General features: G+C 33.3%; 7 protein-coding genes across 9 annotated transcripts; 3 read left to right on the top strand and 4 right to left on the bottom strand.

Annotated features, from left to right (window-relative positions):
- Nucleotides 1-1161: 1161 nt before the first annotated feature.
- LOC105256317 (homer protein homolog 2) lies at nt 1162-4245 on the bottom strand. 2 transcript variants are annotated; one of them, XM_011266141.3, is made up of 7 exons: nt 3801-4244; nt 2703-2859; nt 2481-2612; nt 2149-2400; nt 1906-2052; nt 1554-1829; nt 1162-1450 (listed from the first exon to the last, which is right to left on the bottom strand). In XM_011266141.3, the coding sequence occupies exons 1-7, from the start codon at nt 3824-3826 to the stop codon at nt 1265-1267; spliced, it is 1176 nt and encodes a 391-aa protein (XP_011264443.1). In that variant the 5' UTR covers nt 3827-4244; the 3' UTR covers nt 1162-1264. The 2 variants fall into 2 exon arrangements, with proteins under 2 accessions (XP_011264443.1, XP_011264435.1); XM_011266133.3 differs by having other exon boundaries at nt 1906-2400; nt 3801-4245.
- Nucleotides 4246-4782: 537 nt separating this feature from the next.
- Nucleotides 4783-7843, bottom strand: LOC105256331 (peptide-N(4)-(N-acetyl-beta-glucosaminyl)asparagine amidase). The gene is made up of 7 exons (XM_011266164.3): nt 7670-7843; nt 7093-7438; nt 6663-6925; nt 6379-6594; nt 6112-6286; nt 5575-5994; nt 4783-5446 (listed from the first exon to the last, which is right to left on the bottom strand). Exons 2-7 carry the CDS (start codon nt 7309-7311, stop codon nt 4880-4882), a joined length of 1860 nt encoding a protein of 619 aa, XP_011264466.1. The 5' UTR covers nt 7312-7438; nt 7670-7843; the 3' UTR covers nt 4783-4879.
- An 817-nt stretch (nt 7844-8660) lies between these two features.
- On the top strand, nt 8661-11377 carry LOC105256339 (integrin-linked protein kinase homolog pat-4). Its single transcript, XM_011266175.3, has 7 exons — nt 8661-8768; nt 9135-9300; nt 9391-9583; nt 9654-9734; nt 9930-10372; nt 10482-10712; nt 10995-11377. The coding sequence occupies exons 1-7, from the start codon at nt 8680-8682 to the stop codon at nt 11139-11141; spliced, it is 1350 nt and encodes a 449-aa protein (XP_011264477.1). The 5' UTR covers nt 8661-8679; the 3' UTR covers nt 11142-11377.
- Nucleotides 11378-12330: 953 nt separating this feature from the next.
- LOC105256356 (prostaglandin E synthase 2) lies at nt 12331-14109 on the top strand. The gene is made up of 5 exons (XM_011266201.3): nt 12331-12733; nt 12809-12883; nt 13100-13437; nt 13510-13621; nt 13700-14109. The coding sequence occupies exons 1-5, from the start codon at nt 12443-12445 to the stop codon at nt 14060-14062; spliced, it is 1179 nt and encodes a 392-aa protein (XP_011264503.1). The 5' UTR covers nt 12331-12442; the 3' UTR covers nt 14063-14109.
- A 45-nt stretch (nt 14110-14154) lies between these two features.
- On the bottom strand, nt 14155-16210 carry LOC105256349. The gene is made up of 9 exons (XM_011266188.3): nt 15887-16210; nt 15660-15815; nt 15427-15557; nt 15212-15344; nt 15023-15145; nt 14878-14961; nt 14646-14798; nt 14397-14525; nt 14155-14318 (listed from the first exon to the last, which is right to left on the bottom strand). Exons 1-9 carry the CDS (start codon nt 16026-16028, stop codon nt 14209-14211), a joined length of 1161 nt encoding a protein of 386 aa, XP_011264490.1. The 5' UTR covers nt 16029-16210; the 3' UTR covers nt 14155-14208.
- Nucleotides 16211-16299: 89 nt separating this feature from the next.
- Nucleotides 16300-21712, bottom strand: LOC105256856 (intraflagellar transport protein 122 homolog). The gene is made up of 16 exons (XM_025413710.1): nt 21490-21712; nt 21141-21250; nt 20948-21068; nt 20609-20819; nt 20435-20508; nt 20081-20351; nt 19852-20013; nt 19436-19733; nt 18959-19329; nt 18491-18883; nt 17944-18358; nt 17646-17872; nt 17132-17519; nt 16842-17008; nt 16606-16767; nt 16300-16525 (listed from the first exon to the last, which is right to left on the bottom strand). Exons 1-16 carry the CDS (start codon nt 21540-21542, stop codon nt 16439-16441), a joined length of 3510 nt encoding a protein of 1169 aa, XP_025269495.1. The 5' UTR covers nt 21543-21712; the 3' UTR covers nt 16300-16438.
- A 360-nt stretch (nt 21713-22072) lies between these two features.
- On the top strand, nt 22073-23720 carry LOC105256365 (hsp70-binding protein 1). 2 transcript variants are annotated; one of them, XM_011266212.3, is made up of 5 exons: nt 22073-22276; nt 22365-22590; nt 22671-23073; nt 23145-23382; nt 23469-23720. In XM_011266212.3, exons 1-5 carry the CDS (start codon nt 22233-22235, stop codon nt 23677-23679), a joined length of 1122 nt encoding a protein of 373 aa, XP_011264514.1. In that variant the 5' UTR covers nt 22073-22232; the 3' UTR covers nt 23680-23720. The 2 variants fall into 2 exon arrangements, with proteins under 2 accessions (XP_011264514.1, XP_011264519.1); XM_011266217.3 differs by having other exon boundaries at nt 22093-22276; nt 22374-22590.
- The last annotated feature ends 536 nt before the right edge of the window (nt 23721-24256 follow it).

Genomic DNA, 24256 nt, shown 5'->3' with positions numbered 1-24256 from the left:
AAAGCATCATTACAGTAAAATCATACATTACAATAAAAAAATCTTTGTATTTATTAGAATGTTCAAACTTTAAAGAAAAACTTTTCTATTGTCGTATGGAATATTTAAATTTTTAAATACATCCCAATGTTTGCAAATGTATCCTTTTCTTTCTTATGTATTACCCGTATCTATCAGTACCTGGTCAATATGCGACATGCTGATTGACTCTGTACTTCTTAAAATACTAAATTTTCATTCAAATTTCTCTTAAAAAATTACTATTGAATTCATCCATGAGATATCTCTCTATTAATGATATCCACATATTTTACGAAACATCCTATATATAAGATTCCATCTTGATAATATTAGTCTGATCAATATTAGAAGATACAGATTGAGGAATAAAACATATGAAAAGAGAAAAAAATAAACTTTAAAAAATCTTACAAGTTCATCTTCACTGATAATTATCAATTTTGCTAATTTAATATCTGTATATATATATATATATATATATATATATATATATATATATATATATTGAATACAGCAATAATTGTTAAATTATTATATTTAGAATATAAATGTTTAGTGTATAATAACTCTAAAATTATCAAGTTACAAAAGGCAAGAATATGCAATATAAATTTCAAGAAAATAATATTAGACAAGCACTAATCAGTTCTTTGAGAGATGAGCAGAGCTTATAGTCTTAATTTATATTTAAAAATTTTTAAGATAATACTTATTTTTTTAATTTATAGAAAAAAAATTCATTTAAATTCTTTTATAACTTTTTTAAAATAAATTATCTTTAAAAGTAATCATAAAGCAAATTTGTAACTGTGCATCCATACTGCATTTATAAGACTATATATTCATAGAGAACATTTTTTTAAAACATAAATGCATAGAATGTCAGAAGGAGAAAAGCAAATGGTAAAGTTAAGTGTCCTATTCCGTGTAACAATAGCACGATTATGGCACGAAACTTATTCCTAAAGACAAATGCTAAACGGATCAGATCGATTTAATATAAATACATGCTCGGGGAGCGATCTCTTCTGTAATATTATTTTCGAGAGACGACTATCTCAGTATTCTATAATTTTTCTGCTCGATTAATCTGCATTCAATTTTTTGTATTTTTTTGTATTTTTTTCTTTTTTTTGGAACTTCTCCCTTTGTTATTAATCTATGTCATCCATTCGTACATCGTGCTTACAGTAGATACAAAAGACCTAAGAAAGGCATTCTTAGGTTTTCCTATGATGCAAACTTAAGTTTGCAATGTATTTGTAATTTCTCGATGTACAGTTACCAAATCTTGTATGTAACCAGCTAATCTGGCATTTAATGTATCCAAATTTTGTTTTTGAACCTTATTTGCACTCAATGCAAGTTCTAATTGTTCATGAACTACATTTAACATTTCGCGAATTTCTGTATTCTCCTTTTGTAAAGCCTTGCAAAAACAAAAATGAGATATTTGTTAACCAGATACGTCGGGTTAATCTAACTTTAACGTAGTAAAAGTACTAATATAAAAGAAAATTTTATATACATACCACAAGATCTTTACCCTTAGTGGCCATAGTGAGAGCTTTGATTTCATCATTTCGCGTTCTCAGCTCACATTCCAATGCTTCAACTCTCAATCTTAAGGCTTCGCTATTTCCTTCCGCGATTTTTCCAGCTTCTAAATCGGCGTATTTAGCTTTTATTTTGGCATTTTCATCTTTATACAATTGTAACTGTCTCTTCCATTCGTCAACATTAGCTGTGGATTCTTGTAACGCACTTGTTAATCTTGCATTATTGGTTTTAAGGGTAGTCAATTCAATCTATAATAAAATATCAATTGCATTATTTTATCGGTTATTTTCATTTACATTCCTAAAAAGAATCTTTTGAACATACCTCCCATTTCTTTGCATTAGCAGAACTCTGAGCTAGAGCAAGTTTCAGCCTATCATTCTCGTACTTGAGTTGCACTTCAGCCGACTGTCCACCTTGTGTAGAGCTCAGTTGCGCCGATTTTCCTTGATGCTGCGGACTTTCTGTACACTGCTGAGAAACACTCTGTGATCTTGAATGGACTGTGTTTTTCAATTCATCGTCCACTTTATTCTGACAACTACCAGGTAAAGGACTGCTGCTTACCGAAGATACACTGTTCTGAGCGGATATCATATTGGCATTCGGATTCGGGTTGTTTGACGCTGATACATTGGAGTTAATCATCGAAGAGTTTGGTGGATCGATGAGATCTTGTTCCGACGATGGCATACCCGATCGTGATGTAATAGGACTAACATTCGCACTGGTAGCTGGCGTAACTGAAGAACTATTCGACTGTAACTTAGCGTTAGCTAGTTTTGTGGCTTCTTTCACCTCGTGAAATTTCTCGATAAACTGTTGAATAATATTTCTTCTGAGAGTATGATATATGGGAATATTTTACTGTAGATTGCAACCAAAGTATAAATACAAACCTTTCCTAATTCAGCCTCAGATGCAAAACCTAAACCATATACAGTATTCGCCCTGACATCCGACCACTGGCCAAATTTCTGTGACGTTTTTGTGAAAGTCATGTTTGGTGTAATTGTGCTATTTATGACAGCCTAAATAGAAAAAGAGAGCATATATGTTACAGATACTAGCCTATGCTTACAAATTGCTTTTATACTCACAAATACAACTTTTAATCATACCTTTGTTCCTTCAACTGATATTATTCTGTACAGACTTCTAGTAGAATCATAAAAGAACGATACTGATATTGCTGCTGATGATGCAGGTACCCAAGATCGTTTTGTCTTGGGATCAATGTGAAATACATGCGCTTTGCACGTAAATATTGGTTGTTCACTGTAATCAATTTAAATAATAAAAGAAGAGTATGTATACATATATACATATGATCTTACATATATGATACAAAGTGTCTATTTTTATCTGACCTCATTAAAGCAAATGCATATTCAAAGATATACCATAGAATTGAAATATAAAATTATGAAAAAAAATATATGTATATAATAAGATTCCTGCTACAAAAAAACTAATATTTATTCATATTTAGTTATATATTAATAAATAAAATTTTAAATATTTTATCAATATATCATATTATCACAAAAAATATCATTTCACAAATATATAAGAACAAAAATAAATTTTTCTGAATGATAAAATAAAGGAGAAATTGAATATTACTCAATTTTAAATAAATATATGAATGCATGAATACAGAAAATATTTATATTAGAAAAATATAGCCTGCCTAAATGTATATATTGTATGTATTTTTTATGTGCTTATATCAAATAAATCTTAAAACTATTAGACCTTTTTTGCCTATTGAACAATTTTTGTGTAACATACTGGCTCCTCTTTTTAATTATTAAGACAGAAAAACAGATGTCACAAATGACAAAACTACTACCAAGAAACGAGTGTGACTAATTCGTTGCATCATTATTTTATAAAAAGAAAAGAGGAAAAATTACTCCAGAATGCGCATTATTAGAATACCGCATTGATACTGTCAACTGTCAACCAAGTCGGGATAAAACGCGTAGAACAGATGCTGCGAAGAAACGCAGTTACATCTGCACAGGGGCATTGTCTCCCGCATATCGTGAGCGATCTAATTGATACGGCACGATAGAGGCACCGGTGATGAGCGTATTAAGAACAATTCAACGTACATGGGAGCGCGAGATGAAAATTCGTGATCGCTTATACACATGAGCGTTACACACCCTTAAAAGGCGGTGTGTATCCTTCGCCGGAGAATAATCACTTACCCCATTGTTTCCTTGCCCGATGTCATATAAGAGGCTCTTCTCAGTCGCGCGGTCTCATAAATCGTGTCGCGCGCATTCAACGCGAGCGCGCGGCTATTTTCAGATCGGAACAGGCGAGATTTTCCGAGAAAGCGCCGGGAACCGTTCGAGCGTAGAGCGAGATCCGTGAGTTGACAGCCGCCGCCATCGGCCGAACTACTCTCCCTCTCTCTCTCTCTCTCTCTTCCTCTCTCCTCTCTCCTCTCTCTACCTGTCTATCTATAGCGTATAGCGACGATCACGCGACGACATGAACGTAGTCGAATCTCTTTACACGGTCTGCCTGGATTTAATCGATTTTCCACGAAAGGCTCTGCTATTCGCCGTTAACCTCTCGACGCGACTCGCCGCTCTCCGAGACTTGTCAAATTCACCGAATCCACCGAACGAGGCTTCGCGGAAAGTCGCGCACGCACATCACGCCCGACACGATCGTACTCGAATCTTTAAGGTACTAACGCAACGATGCGACAGTTATGCTTTTGAGGACGGTGCTGCAATCATAGACGTGCGAGGTATCTACTGACCCTGTGCACGATAAAAAAAAAATGAGGAAACGTTAAGTTTATCTATTGGGAAAATTCACCGAATGCTAAATAAATTAAATAAATTTTGCATTATGTTAATTGGCAAAATTAGAAACGAATATATGTAATAAATCTGTAAAATATTAGGATATAATTAACAGATGACATGAATCGAAAGAGAATTCCAATTTCCAAAGTTATTTCTGAAAATTTAAAGATTTAAAAGTTTAAACTCCAATATTGAAAGATTGTTCCATCTCAAATAATATTCGTAGTTAGAGAGTATGTCAAAGTATTTCAAGTATTTTGTTGATTTCATTATATCGTTTCTTCAAACTTTGAAATGAGTGAAATGAGAAAGGATAGTATTGAGGAAAGATAATTAAGATTAATGAAAATATATGCAAAACGCGAGAGATATTATATTTAGATAATAAAAAATTTTAACTGGAAGAAAATTCTAAATAATTTACCCTACAAAACTTCAATCATTAACCATACAGCTTGTAGAAATCATGTGCGATTTTTCAGTCGAATACTAACTATCATAGATGGTTCCTCGATATTCTCTAGACTTTGTCGAAATAGTTGAGCATGTTGCCAAGCAAGTTGACCTTGTCCGCCAGACAATGTTACAATTATATCTAATTTCACAGCTTTTTGTATTTCTTCTGTATAAAAATTATTGCAGTTAGAAATAGGTATGGCAATCACTTTATCATCACTAAAAACAGCTTCAATCTTCCAGGATACACTAGCTTCATGAAACACTTCTGATTTAGCTTTTAGATTAAATGTCTCTAAATACAATTTAGAATTTGCAATTTTAAAAGTCCATTTAATACGTCCACACTGTGCATCCGGAGATCGCGCTAAATAAACCATCTTCCAATCATCTTCCACTTTACGAAAGATTCCACCATCTGTAGTATTTATTCCTTCCTGCCACCCAGATTTTTGTTCCAAAATTGTACCATCATTATGCACAATATGATATATGTCTTTAACAATATTATATTGCAATTCAAATGTTTGTTCATATTTAGAAACATCCCAAATATAATTCTTTTCTATGTTGGCCTAAAAAAAGGAATAAATATGTAAATTAATAATGATAAATTAATAATGGATAGTTAGATTAGAATTTGATAAATTTTTAAAATATGAGATACTTTATATATTTTCAAAATTTTAGAATATATTTATACCTGTTCGGTTTCACCTCGTGCTAATCTCCATACAAGAGAACCCGAGGTCCGCCCTTCGTAAGTTTCATCGGAATTCTCATTTTGTAAATTTGGAATGTATAGCATATTAGCAAGCTCCGACAGACTCCGCTTGACGATATATTCTCTGCGTGCTCGGCTGTAATTCGGCGAATTTTGTCGTTGATCACTTAATGATCGTAAAAATTTTATTAAGCTCTGTTCGCTGCAAATTTTCCGCCTTTTCAGGACGGCTTCAGGATTTCGTGTATAACGCCATGTAACATCTTGCACTTCATCCTTGGAATAGGCTATTATATATGTTAATTTCTTTTTCCATCCTTTCTCATACATTAATGGCTTGTCTATTATATTCTCACACGGATCTAGGTGAATCCATCTGTTACTTGATTCGGACCATATCTGAAAATAGGAAAATGAAAAATTTTAAACAATTCTGAGCAGATGATTTTACAATAGAATAAATTCCGTGAAACTACTAAAGTAACTACTATAGTATTTCTATAGTATTATATATACCTCTGTCCAAACGTGATCTGTCTCATCACATATAAACCGTGCATCATAATCTAGCGAACGACATAAAAGTGTGAACACATTGGCCCATTCTCCGCAACGACCGCGTCTCAGCATCAATAATGGCTCTGGATGCGAATAACGAGGAAATTCGACAACTACATTGCATTTTTTACATCTAAGATTGAATTAACATTGTAACAATATTGCAGATCTACCAATGCAATAAACAGTCCTTTACATTACATGAAATACTTAGAGAAATCTTACCTGTGTAACTCTATCCTCGAGCATTGACGATCTGTAGATGGTACTAAACTCTCATATACACATTCACTAGAACATCTTGAACACTTTGGACTGTTAACCCATTTAAAAAATTCATGCTTAAACCAATGTAAAAGCTCGCCAAGCAGCAAATCTTTAGCCATCAAGACCTCAAATTGATCTGAGGTACTTTCTCCCGCATTGTTAAATTTAAGACCCCTGTAGATAAAATAAATAATAAACAATCATGAATTCCATTATAAACAATGCATATATGATTTAATTACTTTTGTATCTCTCTCATCTTTTTCATAGCTGCAATTTCTAATTGTCTAATTGGTATAAGATTTTTAGCCTTTCTTTGTAAATTTGGATCTTCATAATGTAAAACATCGTGAAAATGTCCAGAAATTCTTTTGAAAAATTCTTTCCGCATTGTAGAATTTTCCTCAGTTACAGATATGCTCTCTGACACAGCAGATAACAATTTTGACAAATGTTGAAGTCTTGAAAGAGATGCGTTGTCTGGCAAAAATATACGTTCCCCATCCTGTTACATAATTTATTATTTAAAAAGGATTGTTTAAAAAATATGAATATTTTGTAGCATTCAAATTTAACAAAAATAACCATTAAACTAATAGACATTACATTGTTATTGTTTTAATTGTAGAAAAGAATGAAAATCAGAAAATATCTGTTGGCTCGAATACATACCTCGACGTAACCGACGTCGAACAAACATTCCATGGCACCGATAGCTGGCAGAAGCTTCTCGATGACTACTTCATCATCCAGATGTACCTCGCGTGCCTTGTTATTGTTCGGCGATCCCAATACATTACAACAAATATTTAATAATGCTTTCCGTGCTTCGTCGCGCACGTTGTTGTCATTCTCCTCTAGCGACTTTACACAACGTTCTAGACTCTCCATATTTATTAAGACTCACACGTGTATCCGATTAGTTCGCGATCACCTGTTTATCTGAATATCATTGTCGGACATTCACCAGTCTAGTATCATCAATATTGCTGACTCGTATGTCGCTGGCATTGGCTACCTAGAGATAAGCTTGATTATGTCAATACTCGTATGAACCTTCTACCCCCCTCCCCTCTCTCTTTTCCTCTCTCTCTTTCTCTCTCTTTCTCTCTCACAGAGGACTACAAAACTCATCTATATTAAAAATTTATTTACATTTATATACATAAGCGTCTTGCCTATTAGTGCTACTGGCATTTCATGCACATAACAAGGAATAGAATCAGAAATTGTGCACATTATATGTTACCTTCTGAGAATATTCGTCGACATTTTGTAGTTCATGTCCACAATTTTAATGTTCACAGAAGGCGTATTGCTTTCAGGGATCAGGGAGCGAGTGATCGTGACTCGTGACACCTTTGTCTTTTCTCTGCTATCAAGAAAAATCCTCAAATAAAGATGCGGCCTCATTGACGCTAAAAAGTAGCGTCAACCATTGGTTGAACAAGGAGGTAAGTATAGTTGCTTCATTGTTCAACCAATGGTTGACGCTACTTTTTAGCGTCAATGAGGCCGCACCTTAAAAGTTCGAACATTACTAGATTGATTCTTATTTATTTTAATTTTTAGAAATAACGAAATAAGTAAGAATAATTTCTACATTAATTTCTGATATCATATAATTATATAATGATCATATAATTATCATTTTTAGCCAAGTATACGTGCTTGTACTCGAGACTCGAACATTATCTCATCTCGCATAGTGGGTCTGTTCTTTTTAGCTGCACTGCTGCACTAGTGCAATAAGTTAGAAAGAGATAAACATACTTTCTTTCACTCTACTAATTGCACTAGTGCAGTAGTGCAGTTAAAAAGAACAGTCTCATTATCAAGGCTTCTGACAAGTCACGTGGGTAACCACTCTCCGCCCACTTTCGACTGATTCTTCTGTGTGTGCATGTGTCAACGTTGCGGTGCGTTGGTATATGGATCTTATATGGTCATCTAGGCTTGTGCAGCTTGTGTAATTGATTGCATGCAAGTGGAAGGATCAGCAAGCTCATATTCGAGATTCGCCCACGGTTGCAGAATGCGCGATTCCAATTGACATGGTTTTCTCTAAAAAAAATAGCGTAACGTCAAATACATACAGCAAAGAATAAGGTTCCCATGCTGATGTGTTAGTGTCAAGAATATGGCTATATTTAGCGTATGACGACTGACCGTTTTGGAGCACGAACAGTGCCGTTGCTCTGATATAGCTAGCGTATCGTCTGTGTTTACGGTCGATAATTTGTGACAAACGGGACGAAAATGGAAGATATATTTCAATGGTGCCGTGAGGGCAACGCTATGCAAGTCCGCGTCTGGTTAGACGACACTGAACATGACATGAATCAAGGGTAATTACTCCAGAACTCCTTTTTTTGGAAAAGATCTACTCCTCAGATATCGGATGTTGTGGTTTCTCAGATGAGCTGACTGAATAATCACATGATTCTGCAAAGCATATTCTTGATGAGAATATGAAATAAATAGATCATAAATTTATATTTATTTGTTTATACCAGAATAATTAAAAAAAAGATGATAGTAGCAATTTTATTTGTGACAGTTTGGATATTGTTTTTTAAGAGATATTTTAAGAAACTGTTTACCTGTAAACCATAATTTAATAACTTGCCTTTTAATTCTTATTACATTATTAAATAATTTAATTCCTATTATATTGTAAAATACTTTAATTAAATATGCTGCTCTATATATAGAGATGACCATGGATTCAGCCCACTTCACTGGTGTTGTAAAGAAGGACACTTGAAATTGGCAGAGTTGCTGGTCAGCAGAGGTGCACGCATTAATGCTACCAACAGAGGTGATGATACACCTTTGCATCTTGCTTCGGCGCATGGACATAAGGAAATAGTACAATTGGTAAAAGCATTTAACAATGTTACTTGTAAAAGATTGCTAGAACTATTTGCATTTGTATGAGATGGGTGATATACAATTTGATTTTTATAGTTACTTAGAAATCGTGCTGATGTAAATGTCATAAATGAACATGGCAATACTGCCTTGCACTATGCTTGTTTTTGGGGAGATCAAGCAATCGCAGAGGAATTGGTTGCAGCTGGGGCACTCGTGTCCATTGCCAATAAAGATGGTGACACTCCTCTTGATAAAGCTAGAGGTGTCATAGCCAAGAGACTGCATGGTAAATGTTTGTAAAACTTGAATTAATATCTCTTATATTTGCATGTATGATATCTCTTGTTTCTCTTTAGATTTAGCAGTGGAATATGGACAAGATTTGAAGAAAATTCAATTCAAAGATCAGAGCTGGTTAGGCTTGAAAACCAGAAGCCGTAAGTATATTTCTTATATCACAAAACAGTTTATCCCATATAGCATCCTATGTCCAAAAGATATTAACAGGACATCCTGAAGATGTCTAATCACCCAAAGATATCTTCTGGATACCTTCTGGACATCTTTTGAATATGCATGCTATGTGAGATATGAGACATGTATATGAGTTACATTATATTTATTTTTTCCAGGAGACGCGACTCTTTCTCGACACAAAGGAATCAGTATGGCAGATCTATCTCTGCATACGCATCTCGCGAGCACACCCAGCGGCGACACTTGGCGAGGACGATGGCAAAACAATGATATTGTCGCCAAGATATTAAACTTTCGCGAGTGTACTGCGCGTATCTGCAGGGATTTCAATGAGGAGTTTCCAAAGTTGAGAATTTTTTCGCATCCCAATGTTCTGCCGGTTCTCGGTTGTGTGAATCAGCCGCCGCAGTTAGCAACCGTTTCCCAATATATGGCACGAGGTAGTTTGCATCGTCTTTTACATGGCGGAACGGGTGTTGTAGTGGACACAGCGCGCGCTCTTCGATTAGCACTTGATATCGCCAGAGCTATGGCATTCCTTCATGGTTTAGATCGACACAATAGATGTAGATTTCATCTCAATAGTAAACATATAATGGTAAATCTTTAACAACTACTTTATTACAAGAATAACTAAATATTTAAATATTTAAAATCTATACATAATTGGTATCGTTTATCCAAATATATCCCGCACTGCATTTCAGATCGATGAGGATCTAACTGCTCGTGTAAACATGGCAGACGCAAAGTTTTCCTTCCAAGAAGTCGGACGAATTTACGAGCCGGCGTGGATGTCGCCAGAAGCTTTAAGTAAGCGTCCTGCAGACATCAATCTTGAAGCAAGCGATATGTGGAGCTTTGCTGTTCTTTTATGGGAATTGGCAACTAGAGAAGTACCATTCGCAGATTTATCACCTATGGAATGTGGCATGAAGGTGGTTATAAAATTCTCATTTATATTACTAAGTTGTAATAATATACATTAACATTTTTTTATCTCTAACTTTTAATGGTAAATATATATTTCTTATGAAATATCCCTAACAACACACATGTCCAAAAGATGTCCAGAGATCATCGAAAGGACATCCAGAGGACACAAAATATCCTTTGGCTGTCCTTTAGATATTCTATGAATGTCTTTTGAACATATGTGTTAGGGTATAGTAGTAAGTCGAATTTAAATATCAAATTAATAATTGATAATTTGTTTTTAGATTGCATTGGAAGATTTACGAGTAAGCATTCCACCAGGTATTTCTCCACATCTTGCAAAGCTCATTCGCATCTGTATGAATGAGGATCCAGGCAAACGACCATCCTTCGATATGGTTATACCGATTCTGGATAAGATGAAACGTTGAATTGTATGTCTGATACTGCTCGATGCAGTAAGACGAATATGAGATATATATACATCGCCGGAAAAGATTTTAATCAAAAAGTGCCTAACGAATCTCTATATTTATTAAACTGCCTGAAGAATTACCATTAACAATGATAGAATATTTTTATATTATTGTGTTCTAAAACAAATGGATGAATACTGCCTTTAGAAATTTAGACTCTAAATGGACTAATATTTTTTTTAGCTATTATATATTCAATATAAATATATAAATGTTTTGTGAAATCACATTTATATACTATAATTTATAAATAAGTATAATTATATAGCTCGATTTCTGCCTATATTTGACGTTAAATTGCTACAATTTTTAATAATAAAAAGAAAAGAAATATAAAATAATAATGCTATTTACATATAGTAGAGAGCATATTTTTTATAAAATTTTTGATGACTCATTTTTTGTTCGCCATCAAATATATTGTGAATATTATCTGTATATTAATATCAGTCACATACAGAAATGTATTATTAAAAAATGAATATTTGTATTCCAATGAATAATTTTATTAACAAATGTAGACAAAAATATATTATTGTTACACATACAAGGAGTGTTTAATTCATTGTAATTCGGCGATATATAAAAAAATACTTTGCCAGTCTGACATTTTTCCTTCGACCTGTAAATTATGGAAGTATTTTAATTTTTTGATTAAAATTGATTATTTATTAAACAATTTATCACGGAGTTAATTATTTGAATTTATTCTATTATTTTACCGCGCTTTTCCAAAGTCAAATTCTATAATATTTAGTTTTGCATTTTAAAAGATTAACTTATAGCTAAATAAATAAACAAATAAATGATGTTGAAAAGAAAAAAAAGACACATAAATAAATAAACAAATAATAGCGTGAAAAGAGAGAACATACTAATTTTTATATAATAAATTATTATTAATTAAATTATTTATATTTTTATTTATATTATCAGAGAGACATATATGTTACCCTCTGAGAACATTCGTGGACTTTGGCTTCGTAGTTCATGTTCACGTTTTTAATGTCCACAGAGGGAGTATCGTAAAAATATTCATACGTTTTATAAATCTGTCGAGAAATTTTTTTCTATAATTTAAATTAACATCTGTTATAAATCTGTTCAAAAAAATTCAATATTTACTGTGTCTATATACGTATATATGTACGCATACATATATATATATACATATATAGAGAGGTATAAGAATTTCATATATTCGCGCAAGTGTCAGGTATCAGGTGTCAGGTGTCAGGCTAATATGTAATTTAAAGATGGCTGCTGTACATAAACTTTTCCGGCTTATACCGAGGACAAAGTTTTTAAATAATAATGGCTATTATGTCAGCCAGAACCCACGGTCATTTTGTACGATGATGCAGCAACCACAGAAAACACAAAGTTTAGTGAAAATCGGTTTAATCGGTGCTGTTACCGGCGTTGTTTTGGGTGCAGGTTATGCCCTTCACGAGATCAACAAAACTCGAGAAAATATCGCTCTGGAAGGAACGCAGGCAGAAATTACATTATTGAAATATAAACCTCCTGTCACACCATCCAGGAAGGTACTTCAACGATTATCATGAAAAATTTTACCGCATTTGCGATATTTGATAAGCTATATTTCTTTTTCTGTCTAGATTGCATCTCCAGTGGATACTACGGGTTTAAATGTCACGTTATTTCAGTATCAAACATGTCCGTTTTGTTGCAAGGTAAATGAAAAATAAATTCATAAAAAAAATTTTGTCACATGCAAGTAGCTTATTTTAACACTACACATTTATCGAAGTGCTTGATTCGTTATAAAGATCAATTTCATGTCACTCTAGCATTAAATTTATATTAGAATTACAAGTTTATAGAATATATATTATTATTATATTGCACATTAGATAAGATTTATATAATAAAATTAATTTCTATCTCAGGTTCGAGTTTTTTTAGATTATTATGGGATATCTTATGATGTCGTGGAAGTAGATCCAGTGCTCCGTAAAGAGATTGGATGGTCCTCTTATAAAAAAGTTCCAATTCTTTTGACTAAAGTAGAAGAAGGCTATCAACCTTTGAATGATAGTTCCATGATAATATCTCTCCTTGCGTCTCATTTACATGACAAGTCTTATAAAGTTGAAGAGTTGGCTAACTATTATCCAAGCATAGCGATGCATGATGAACATGGCAAATTTAAATATGAGATCATAAATAAATATTTCCTCATGTTTAATAAAAATCTTCCAAAGGACAGATCAATAAATGATATAACGTATGTAATCTCTAATTATAAAATGATTCATCACATCTTCATGCTTGCAATTTACCATTTCTTCATTTCTAGTGAAGAACGTAATTGGAGAAAATGGGCAGACGAGATATTAGTTCACACTCTTTCGCCAAATGTATACAGGACAATTGATGAATCTTATAGAACTTTCAATTGGTTTTCTGAAGTGAGTGAATTTACAGAATAAAAAAAATATATGCAAAAACGCGATGATGTAAATAAAATTAAAAACTGTTTTATCCAGGTCGGCAAATGGGAGGAATACTTTCCATTATGGGAACGAATGTTAATAGTTAATGTTGGTGCAACAGCAATGTGGTTGATAGGGAAAAGGCTCAAGAAGCGACATCGTCTAAAAGACGACGTTCGACAATCATTATACGACGAGGTGAATTACTGGTTGCGTGCTATTCGTTCGCGCGGCACCGAGTTTATGGGTGGCAGCAAGCCCGATCTATCTGATCTTGCAGTATATGGTATCTTGAAAAGTATTGAAGGCTGTGACGCTTTTCAAGATTTATTAACTCATACGAAAATCGGCATTTGGTATAATGGTATGAAAGAACAAGTCGATACACATTCTGGTAGTGTGAATTTAAGTAGATAATATATACGTACATCAACGATTACAATTCCGTGTGTAAAGAAAATTATTTATACTATAAATGATAATAAATAAATAATATTATTTTAATTATTTTCTCCGTCAAAATTCTCATAACTTACGTATATGTATCTTGCATAACAGTGTTCTTAAACTGCACAAGGTAGTTGACGAAACATAAGCTTAAAGCCTTTGTTTTGAGCTTCTTGCATTTCGTCACCATTTGTAACAACATAAAGCACGAATGGTTTTAAGTTCGCTGTATAAGAATTGAAAGAAATATAGTATTTTTATAATATAACATATATGTGTGAATTCTCTGCATCATTATACTTACATGTTTTAGTGATAAATCCATTTCCGCAAAACCTATCTGTATTAGTGGGAACGCCATTTTCACGTGGGTCGGGTATAATCACAAAATCATTCGTGCAGCTCGCACCAGATTCTGCTACCAAGTCTGTACCTATTAAAGTAAACAAAAGTTAAATGTGGTAAAGAATATATATTAAAAATATATTCAATGATATATAATTCGTTAAAAAAATCTTTTCTCGAGAAAAGATATCTGACTTTTGCGGTTTACCTATTATATCTGGATCAAACGATCCCGTATCTCCAGAAACGGAGAAAGAAAATCTGTCCATTTGAGACCACTCGATACTACAATATCCTAAAGCCATTCTGACGCATACACCGTAACGGTTGTTCACCAATTGTCGTGTTCCAATTTGAGGAGCTACAATCATTTATTTTGTTTAGATTATTTTTTCACAGATTTATGCCACATTTATGACATTTATTCAATTGACACGTACCTCGGGCATTTTCTGTTGTACCATAGTTGAAACTCATTACAATATCAGAGACAGTCTTGTAATATTGTAAACATCCATTAGGAGCTGAAACCAAGATGAGAAACAATTCTATAAATTTCTCGAGATAATGAATACGTTCACGTACCTCTACACAGAGAATCGCATGCTATTTGCTGAATCCTTATGTTCCAGCGTCGATCGAACGCGTAACCCGCGTTAGTGTCGACGGATATAGAGATCGGTGTCGCTCCGTTGAAGTCAACGTATACTGAAATGCAATTTAATTAATTCTCTATTTTGCTCAATATGAATTTTTATTAATCTATGGATTTACCATGTTGATTAGTATTTTCCCCGCATAGTCTGGGTACCGTTGACGAACCACCAGATACTAAAAATACGTCGAAATCGCAATATCCAGTTGCATTGGGTTGTGCCCAAGTGGCCTCCAAGAAATCCAACCGCAACTGCAAATATAAAATTTATTAAAAAATGTATTAAAATTTAGATGTAATAAACAATTGAAAAATCGATAGAGAATGTACGCACCTGACATATGTTAGAATTACAACGTTGTACCGTGATCGTGCATCGTTCTCCTCCTTGATAAGTGATTGGATATCTTGGACTTACGAAATATGTATTGTTCATGTTAGAAGTAGAGCCGCAAGATTTTTGAACTGTGATATAAAAGTTGCGTTACTTGCATTATTTATTAAGTAAGTGTATTATTTTTCCTTCTTTTTTAAGTATTTTATTTTTTTTCCTCTTTTGCTACTCACACACACAACAAGTGCCTAATCCGTTAGCGCACGATCCTGAGGGATTACCTCCATAATTAATGCACTCTCGTCTTGTAAAACACGTGCCGTTGAGTTGATCGGTGCTCGATAAGCACTGGGTGTTGGCGAAACGCACAACACTGAATAGTGGAAAAACTAAGGAACAAAGATATCAAATTATTTAAAGTACTTCCAATGGATACTCGTTATTCAATTAAATAACTTACACTTCCCCTGATGATTAGAGTGGGAGTTGAATGACTGAATCTCCAAAGCTGCATTATTCTTTAAGGATTGATCCCAATTAATAATTTCACCGCTTATAATAGACACGAGAACAAAGCAGCCGACTAATAGTATACTGATCATGTCTGGCGATGCAACTGGCTTTAAGAATTACATATTCTGGCTCTAAGAAGATACCTAACGGCAACGATGTATGCTCAAACAATCATGACAATTAGCAAGTAACCGAAACCTCAAGTTTACTGCATGTTCAACTGTGCATTGTATACGAGATAATCCATTATACATATACATATACATTATACATAGATTATACATTTTTGTATAATACAATAATAATATAATGTATAACGCGCAAGAAAATAACAAACTTTTTATAAATAAAAAAACAATTTATATATGTGTACATTGTCTCATAATAATGCTGTACAATCATAATAGATTTAAATAGATACAAAATATTTCGTAACAATTTGATATATAAGTATATTATGTAATCTCTACACACAATAAATTTTTAATTTCACATTATTTCAACCTATAGTCACATTCGGTGTTCGGCAAAACGGACAGTGTCCATGTCGTAGTAATGCTAATTCATAATCATCCGAATGAAACAACTAAAATACATAATAATTATATAAAACAAAATTCTACCTAAATTTTCTTGATTAAATAGCATTTTTTTCAGTAAACTTACCTTTAAACAGCATTTACATAAGCTAATCTGGAGATCAGGTAAAAGATTTCTAAAATATCTAGTCTTAAAGGGCTTAGGCCATTTAATAATTATTACAGTGGACGGATCCATACTCTTCAATATTCCCCTTCCCACAATTATTGTAGAATTATTGGATTTTTCCTGTAAAAAGCATGTTACTTTTTTATAAAATAATAGTACACATAAACATATATATTTAGATATGTTCATTTTACCTCATATCTTATTAAACGCGCGGTGAAAAGATCAGCCTCATTGGAAGTTACAGTAAATTGATCAGAAACTGTGAGCTCAGAGGATGGTAATGGTTCTTCTATTAATTTCTCTGCTTCTTCATCTGTGATGTCATCCTCTAATTCAAATTCAACTAATGGCAAGATTTCTGCAAAACGATATTAGTTTAAACAAATTTACACTATACAACAATTTTCTAAGGAGAAAAGGGGTTTAAGAAATTTAGGAACCTTTGAATTATAATCCAGGCTGTATTTTGATTATTACCTACCAAACATAACGAAAGAATATTGAAATTTCAGTCCACATTGTGTACAATTACTACCAGAGATATTACTCGTCGGTAATAACGGATTGAATGTAGAGCATTTGTAACATAGAGGCAATAACTCTTCTGGGTCACGATACGGATAAGATCTAGCAGCTAGAGTGGATGTTTCCACTTGTGCCAGAAAAGTCGCAGAAATTTTCATCGAGCGTAATTGATCCAACAATTGCATGACCAGCTTATTAGCACCTAATATTCGTGCTTGTTTTACAAGACTGTACATTATCGTTACTTTTGAGACACCTTCTAGACGCATATTTTGTGTCTTCATAAGCAGATACCTCGAGATATTAAATAATGCTTCTGGCATCAGAGATGTGAAAGGTTCTTCCTAGAATATATTAACTTGTAATTTTTTTTTAAAAGAGAATATTCTAAGATATCGTATAAATATGTAGTACATTAATATATACATAAGAATAATGTAACATTATAAGGTATTATCAAAATATCGTACCAAATATTTATGTACTTCGTGATATGCATAATAAATATCCGCTTTGTCAGAATATTTAAGGAACATCATTTTTATCTCTTCCGTACTCTTTGATAAATTTAAACTCAATTGCGATAGAAGCCAATAAAAATAAGAGGCATCGCGATATCTTCTTTCTATTATAGCATTATTAGCTAGCATCGTAAGTACGATTATGGATTCCTCAGGTTGCCCCGCCATTTGGAATGCTGATAAATGGCAAATATCAAATATCTCAATGTTATACATATTTTTTTTATACGTGATGACAGTTTAGTACCTTCTTGAGCCTCGGAAAATCGTCCAGTTTCCGCCAACCATCGTGCATACGGTCCGTATACTCGTGACTTCAATTTTGGATTCCTTTCCGCAAGTTCGAAGGCCTCAGGCCACGCCTGTGCGTCTACGAGTACATCGGCAACGTCAGGATCATCCCCGAGTCTACTAAAAATCTCTGCTGCACCATGTGAAGCGCCTAACTGTTTAAGTTTCTTGGCAATCATAGACAAGTTATCTCTGTCCGCCTTATCCAATTGCCTGCCTACTTTGATCAACATGTCAATCCAACCGTATTCGGCAATAATACTGATGGCGCGATCGATATCTCCCGCAGAAAGGAACATCTCGGCTGCGGCACGTGGTTCGCCCAAACTCTTGGCCCATTCTGCTCGTCGTCGCAACAATACTGTACGATCCTGAAAATAAAGTAAATTATTAAACTAATCTGATAGATATTATTCAGAGTCTTATCATGCGTCATTTACTATTTCATTATTTTTATATTTTTATATTGTATACTGAGCTTGAAATGTTTATTATAAACGAACCTGTGTATTACCAGAAGCTATAAATTCTTGAGCAATATCGAACATTCGCAAGTCGGAGTACATATCCAGAGCGTATTGTTGCAAACCAGCTTTTTGATAGAGCTTTGCCGCGTCGCGAAGTCTACCCATGGCGGCCGCAGCGGTAGCCATACAGGCCTCTCGTCCCCATTCTCCTGATTTTAATTTCTCCTCGACTTCAGATACGATCTCTATGTAGCGCAGTTTCTTCACTCGTGCAAACGCTGAGTACGCGATATTTAATTCCAAATTATCCAGACACGTTATTCCCAAAGCGAGCCAATCCGATTCGGCTACGCCTAAACACGCTATGTCATAAGCGTGATTGTACAATCCAATATCCAGATATTGATACATGAATAGTGATAATGGTACCTGCAAAATATTAAATTATATATAATACATGTTTGTATATTTTATTATCTTGAATAATTCTGCGAAAAGGTTTACCTCTAACGTAATGATGGATGAACCGTTCAGGCAATACAGTTTAGAGCCGTTATGACCTACGACGAAACCGGAAAACTTTTGTCTGTATTCGGAAAAGTTGGCGACTTTTATCGCAAGATAGTTATTGCCCGCAAAGCACATAATATCCTCGAAAGCGGTGTTGTATGCTACACTGTTGACATTTTGAAATTCCTGCAATTTTTCGCCAGTACATAAATCGAATATGGACAAAATACCGGCCTCGCTGACCACCGCCATCTTTTCCTTCAAGGAACTGATATCCAGACATCTCACAACATCCTCAATTTTTGTAATATGCGCGGGAAACGGATTGTCGAGATATATTTTTACTACATGTCCACTCTTTAAACCTAATATCAAATTTAATTTCATTTAATATTGCTAGTTTATTATTATATTATATTATTTTCATTTATATTATATAAGGAAAAATAATAAATTTCTTAAAACTTATACCTGCTATTAGACACTCCTGTCCAGCGGGACCACCCGCTACTTTGATGTAAGTGATGAGTCCATCGAGTATCCATTCTCGTTCTATTATCCCGTTGAATGAGAGACTTTGTAGCCGTTTTTCCAAGCATAAAATTAGATGATTTGATGTAACAACTAACAAATTGCAGTTCAATATCTGATTAAGTTTTTCCCGTATTCTATAATGCATTCCCTCACTGGTGCCGGACGGCTCGTAAATGATTACACGCTCGGGCAATTGCACAGCTAATCTGTTTCGATACACTGCGATTCGGCATATCTAAAATTAATGTTACACATATTTTAATTATGTAATAGTATATTTACATTCTATTAAGTTATTTAAACATTTTAGATAACTCAATATTAATTCGAAAGAAGGTTGTCATGATACTTACTAGATCTTTACATTTAATTCGAACCTTTTGATTCGTTATTAAATGTTGTATTATCACATCAGTCATGTTTTCTCTATATGCATATCTGTCTCCATACAGACCATGTACAATGTTCCAAGTTAGTTGTAAATACGTTATCGTTCCGTCTTGAGAACCAAGCACCTATAGAAAATCGTTAAATAATAAATTATAAAAGAAATGATACTGTAAACAATGTATTATAACTTACAACATGCGACCCAGTTGGATGAACAGCACAGCTCCATACCCATGATGAAAAAGTACCACCTACATTAACTAATTGTATTCCATCATGTGTCATTAAAAGACACTGCTTATTGCTACCACAAATGAGAAGATATTGTCCTTCTGGAAAGTGAACGACTTTCAATGGTATAAAACTGAGTGATCTCTCTCTTTTGACAACTTCTCCTCCAATATTGTAAAATGAGATAACTCCATTCCAATCAGCAATGCAAAGAACATCCATAGTATCATCTCTATAAAAAGATAAATATAATTATATAAAAAAAAATATTCTCTTTTACAAATAACAATTATATCTTATATAGATTGCATGTACTGTATAGGATTCCATGATAGGCTCCAGATTGGTACTCCAAGTTGGCGTTCAATACGTATTCTTTCCTCAGCATTCTAAAAAATGAAATTATTATAAATTAAATTTTAGAATAAAAAAGACCTGAAAGAATATGTAAAATTAATTATTGAAAATTATTTAAAAATAATAACATACCTTATTTCTTATGGATACATATCCAGTTGCAAGACCAAGGGCAAAATATTGTCCATCAGTTGTCCATGCACAGCAATTGACTCTTCCTCCAGACTTATGTTTCTGTACAGCTTTTTGTTCTGCAGACCAAAAGGCAATGTCCGAGAGTGAACAGCTGAGGAGCTGATGCGAGACAGGATTAAAATGCATTGCCTGTACAGCTTCATTATGTCTAAATAAAATCAAAGTATGTAATTTATTAAAGATCTTTCACATTCATTATATATATATATATATATATATATATATATATGTATATATGTATATATATATATATATATATATATATATAAAACTTACGAATATTTTAATATTCCTTCTAACTTGGAAGTCCAAATAATAACACTTTTATCTGCACTTCCTGAGGCAAATTTCTTACCATCTTTCGCATAACATACACAATATACTGTATCCTTGTGACCTGTAAAATATTAAATTATATTAGAGAAAAAAACATTTTGTATTTAAGTCCTTTATAGATATATAGTTATACCTTTCAACGGTTGAATCAAAGCACCATCATTGGTCTCATATACAAGCACCTGATGGCCAGATGCAACAACTAATTGTGTACCATCCGGATTAAAACAGAGGTCATATATACTGAAATAACATCATTTTATAATGCTAATAAATAAAATTATAGTGTGAAAGAGAACAAAAATAAAGAAAAATATAATAAGTTTATTTGAAAAATATAATAAGTTTATTTTAATACAAATAGCTTTATTTTATAAATTTTCGCAAAGTAGTCCAAAAAAAATATAAGATCAGAAAATGCAATATATTTGGAGAAGTTAATTTATAACTGTTGAGAGAAAACAAAATTATCCAAATTTTACCATTGATCTGCCTTTTCTTGCACCTTGTCGACCCATGTTGGATGTGCTCTCATTGTGTCACATTTAATAATGATTGTTTAATATTATTGAATTAATATTACAACATTGTTACCTCATATGACATACGAGGATCTGTTTAGCATTCATACGGTTACCACGGAAACGACATATGAAAGGTGTGAGAAATTCCTTCCCAGGAAATATAACCGTAATGATCATGATATAAGCATTTCCAGAAAATATATTAAAAATATATTAAACGTCATTTATGTCATAAAATGTTATATTTCACTGATAAATTTTGTATTAAATCAGCTTATTCTTAAAAAGTTTATTCAAAAACATTTTCTCTCGAAGATTTGCAATTTTTTTTTACTTGTAACATCATTAGATGGAGACAGTTTCAAGTTCTCATCTGTATATCAACACTAGATAAAGATTTAATTACAGAGAGCGATTTATCGACTAAAGTGTTATTTTTAGTATCCTTTTTCTATAAAAATATGTTCGAAAATACTACTGTGAAATATAGTAACTTTCAATTCAGACCAATCAGAAATCTCTGTCTTTTTTATTCTGCTTGATCAATCACTTTATGTAGGATTTCCGAACGTACTCTTATAAAAGCGTAAAAGGTTAAGTGCGCCGTGAATACAAAATCCTATAAAGAGAGATGGGAGAGTTATGATGACTAATGTAGAATATTCCCAAAGAGATCAATTTCGAGTTGGATTATTCGATTGATGGGCATATCATTTGCTAAACAAAGTAACGTCAAAATGAGCAAGTACGTACTTTACATCTTGTGTCATGATTAACCTAAATCTATAACCATTGTATTTCTTTTTAATTTATAAACGAATGTAATATTTCAGTCCTAGAAGCAACGAATCTGAGAAGAATGCCAAGCAAGGTCAATCGAACAGCAGCACGAGACCGTTGTCCATTGAAGGCCCTTCCACCTCCAATAATGTCTCACAACCGTTACCAAATCAACCTAGACAGCCAACCAATTTGCAAGGGTTGCTCAAATATGCCATGGACGCGGCGCAATCTGAGGATACGGAAAACAAATCGCCGATCTATCCTTTGGACGAAGAAGTATAGCGTTTAATTTAATTAATCAGATGCTGAAAGCTTTCAATTTGTTTCGTGCTTGTACATTGCATTGTATATTACAGAAAAAAACGTTTTTGAACGAAGCATTGTCGTCGTTAACGGTGAACGTAATAGAAGAAATGCAGAAAGCTGTACAGACCTTGTCCAATGTCGGCAATCTACGAGCTGACGACGATTCGTCCGAGTACGAGAATGCGCTGGAGAGAATGGCGGATCTTGTCGACAATATCGACATAGCCAATGATTTTTACAAGATCGGGGGTTTTGCGATATTTCAGCCGTGCCTGAACTCGTCGCACAGTAATATCAGATGGCGGATAGCCGATATTATTGCTGAATTAGCGCAGAATAATCCATTTTGTCAAGACAAGTTGCTCGAAGCCGGAGTATTCCCTGTATTGTTATCCATCATCGATACAGATCCGTCGGAACAAGCGCGGATAAAAGCTCTGTATGCAGTATCGTGTAAGTGACAGAACGATACAAAGCTTAGTTTCTTTAATTTTTATATTATATTAATTATATTTCAAAAACAGGTATAGTCAGAGGACATCCAGCATCATTAAAGTATATGGACACAAACGACGGTTACTCGGTACTTTTGCGAGCGATGCAGAGCCCGGTGGAAAAGCTGCAGATAAAATCCGCATTCTTACTCTCCAGCTTATGTAGCAAGGACGACTCGAGCGATATAAAATGTACCTTAGTAAAAATGGGATTTATAGAACAAGCGGCAGGTTTGTTGGGTAGAATGAATTTGCAGTCGACAGTCAGGTAACGTATATCTATAGCATTTCGAAGCCAAACATTATAACTTCTTACTTTTCATAATATATTTGATTGGAATATTTTTATTATAGAGAACAATTATTGAGAGTTCTTAATGGTATGGTAAATGATAATTTTTTTCCGGCACTGAAGGAATGTCGGCGTCCACAATTGTGTTTAAGATCCACATTGGAGCAATTGTTGACAGAATTAAAACCTGTAGAAAATCAAGATGAGATAGATATGTGTTCCGAGCTCCTGGATAAAGTATTTTTTGAGCCTGACACTAATCATGAGAGATAGCAAACTTGTGCATCACAATTTTTCTCTAAATAAAATTATAATAATATTATTTTGTAAATTATTACATATTTACCATTATTAAATTTTGTAAATCTAACATCTATCTATAGTTTTAAATATTTATAATTTCAATCAATAATACTACACATGTGTGCGAGATAACACAAAAATAAAACTATTATATTAAATAACTGCTTATATATACTACATTAAGTTAAATCGACAGATATTTTGTCGTCAAAAAATTCATAAAACTTATATAATCTAACACATCTAGAAAATATCAACTTTCGACACGACCGACTGAATTAATCAATTAAAATTTTACATTTCCTATATCTAATAATTAGATACTTGGCTCAAATAATCAAAAAGAAAATGGCAGAAGAGCCAATGCGCGATAGTTGGAGCGCAGAGAAGTAACACTTCTTTCTTTTTTCAATATTGCATTAATGAAAACATATAATAACAAAAAGCGAACGTTTCGGATCATCTTTCGATCCTTCTTCAGCGCGTCGAGAAATTATAAAAATAAATTCATTTAATGTAACGCGTCACTATTTATAATATATATTGT

Source organism: Camponotus floridanus, unplaced genomic scaffold, assembly GCF_003227725.1.
Source record: "Camponotus floridanus strain SB8 unplaced genomic scaffold, Cflo_v7.5 scaffold7, whole genome shotgun sequence".
NCBI lineage: Eukaryota > Metazoa > Arthropoda > Insecta > Hymenoptera > Formicidae > Camponotus > Camponotus floridanus.
The sequence above is the reverse complement of the archived record's forward strand: the minus strand, read 5'-3'. Positions and strand labels throughout refer to the sequence as shown.

Excerpts from the sequence above, each read along its gene's own strand:
- LOC105256317 (XM_011266133.3), bottom strand. The coding sequence starts at position 3,826 with ATGACATCGGGCAAGGAAACAATGGG. Across the intron at positions 2,860-3,800 it reads TCGGGCAAGGAAACAATGGG|TGAACAACCAATATTTACGT; the intron begins GTAAGTGATTAT and ends AATTGATTACAG. Across the intron at positions 1,830-1,905 it reads CTAATGCAAAGAAATGGGAG|ATTGAATTGACTACCCTTAA; the intron begins GTATGTTCAAAA and ends ATTTTATTATAG.
- LOC105256331 (XM_011266164.3), bottom strand. The coding sequence starts at position 7,311 with ATGGAGAGTCTAGAACGTTGTGTAAAGTCGCTAGAGGAGAATGACAAC. Across the intron at positions 6,926-7,092 it reads TCGACGTCGGTTACGTCGAG|GATGGGGAACGTATATTTTT; the intron begins GTATGTATTCGA and ends ATTATGTAACAG. Across the intron at positions 5,995-6,111 it reads CAGATCACGTTTGGACAGAG|ATATGGTCCGAATCAAGTAA; the intron begins GTATATATAATA and ends TCCTATTTTCAG.
- LOC105256356 (XM_011266201.3), top strand. The coding sequence starts at position 12,443 with ATGGCTGCTGTACATAAACTTTTCCGGCTTATACCGAGGACAAAGTTT. Across the intron at positions 12,884-13,099 it reads CATGTCCGTTTTGTTGCAAG|GTTCGAGTTTTTTTAGATTA; the intron begins GTAAATGAAAAA and ends TTTCTATCTCAG. Across the intron at positions 13,622-13,699 it reads CTTTCAATTGGTTTTCTGAA|GTCGGCAAATGGGAGGAATA; the intron begins GTGAGTGAATTT and ends TGTTTTATCCAG.
- LOC105256349 (XM_011266188.3), bottom strand. The coding sequence starts at position 16,028 with ATGATCAGTATACTATTAGTCGGCTGCTTTGTTCTCGTGTCTATTATA. Across the intron at positions 15,345-15,426 it reads GTAATTCTAACATATGTCAG|TTGCGGTTGGATTTCTTGGA; the intron begins GTGCGTACATTC and ends TTATATTTGCAG. Across the intron at positions 14,319-14,396 it reads TGGATTTATCACTAAAACAT|CGAACTTAAAACCATTCGTG; the intron begins GTAAGTATAATG and ends ATTCTTATACAG.
- LOC105256856 (XM_025413710.1), bottom strand. The coding sequence starts at position 21,542 with ATGAGAGCACATCCAACATGGGTCGACAAGGTGCAAGAAAAGGCAGAT. Across the intron at positions 20,014-20,080 it reads ATCCAACTGGGTCGCATGTT|GTGCTTGGTTCTCAAGACGG; the intron begins GTAAGTTATAAT and ends GATTTTCTATAG. Across the intron at positions 17,009-17,131 it reads ATATTCTTTCGTTATGTTTG|AAATCTTGCCATTAGTTGAA; the intron begins GTAGGTAATAAT and ends ATCGTTTTGCAG.
- LOC105256365 (XM_011266212.3), top strand. The coding sequence starts at position 22,233 with ATGGGCATATCATTTGCTAAACAAAGTAACGTCAAAATGAGCAA. Across the intron at positions 23,074-23,144 it reads AGCTCTGTATGCAGTATCGT|GTATAGTCAGAGGACATCCA; the intron begins GTAAGTGACAGA and ends TTTCAAAAACAG. Across the intron at positions 23,383-23,468 it reads AATTTGCAGTCGACAGTCAG|AGAACAATTATTGAGAGTTC; the intron begins GTAACGTATATC and ends TTTTTATTATAG.
- LOC105256339 (XM_011266175.3), top strand. The coding sequence starts at position 8,680 with ATGGAAGATATATTTCAATGGTGCCGTGAGGGCAACGCTATGCAAGTC. Across the intron at positions 9,735-9,929 it reads AGGCTTGAAAACCAGAAGCC|GAGACGCGACTCTTTCTCGA; the intron begins GTAAGTATATTT and ends TATTTTTTCCAG. Across the intron at positions 10,373-10,481 it reads TCAATAGTAAACATATAATG|ATCGATGAGGATCTAACTGC; the intron begins GTAAATCTTTAA and ends ACTGCATTTCAG.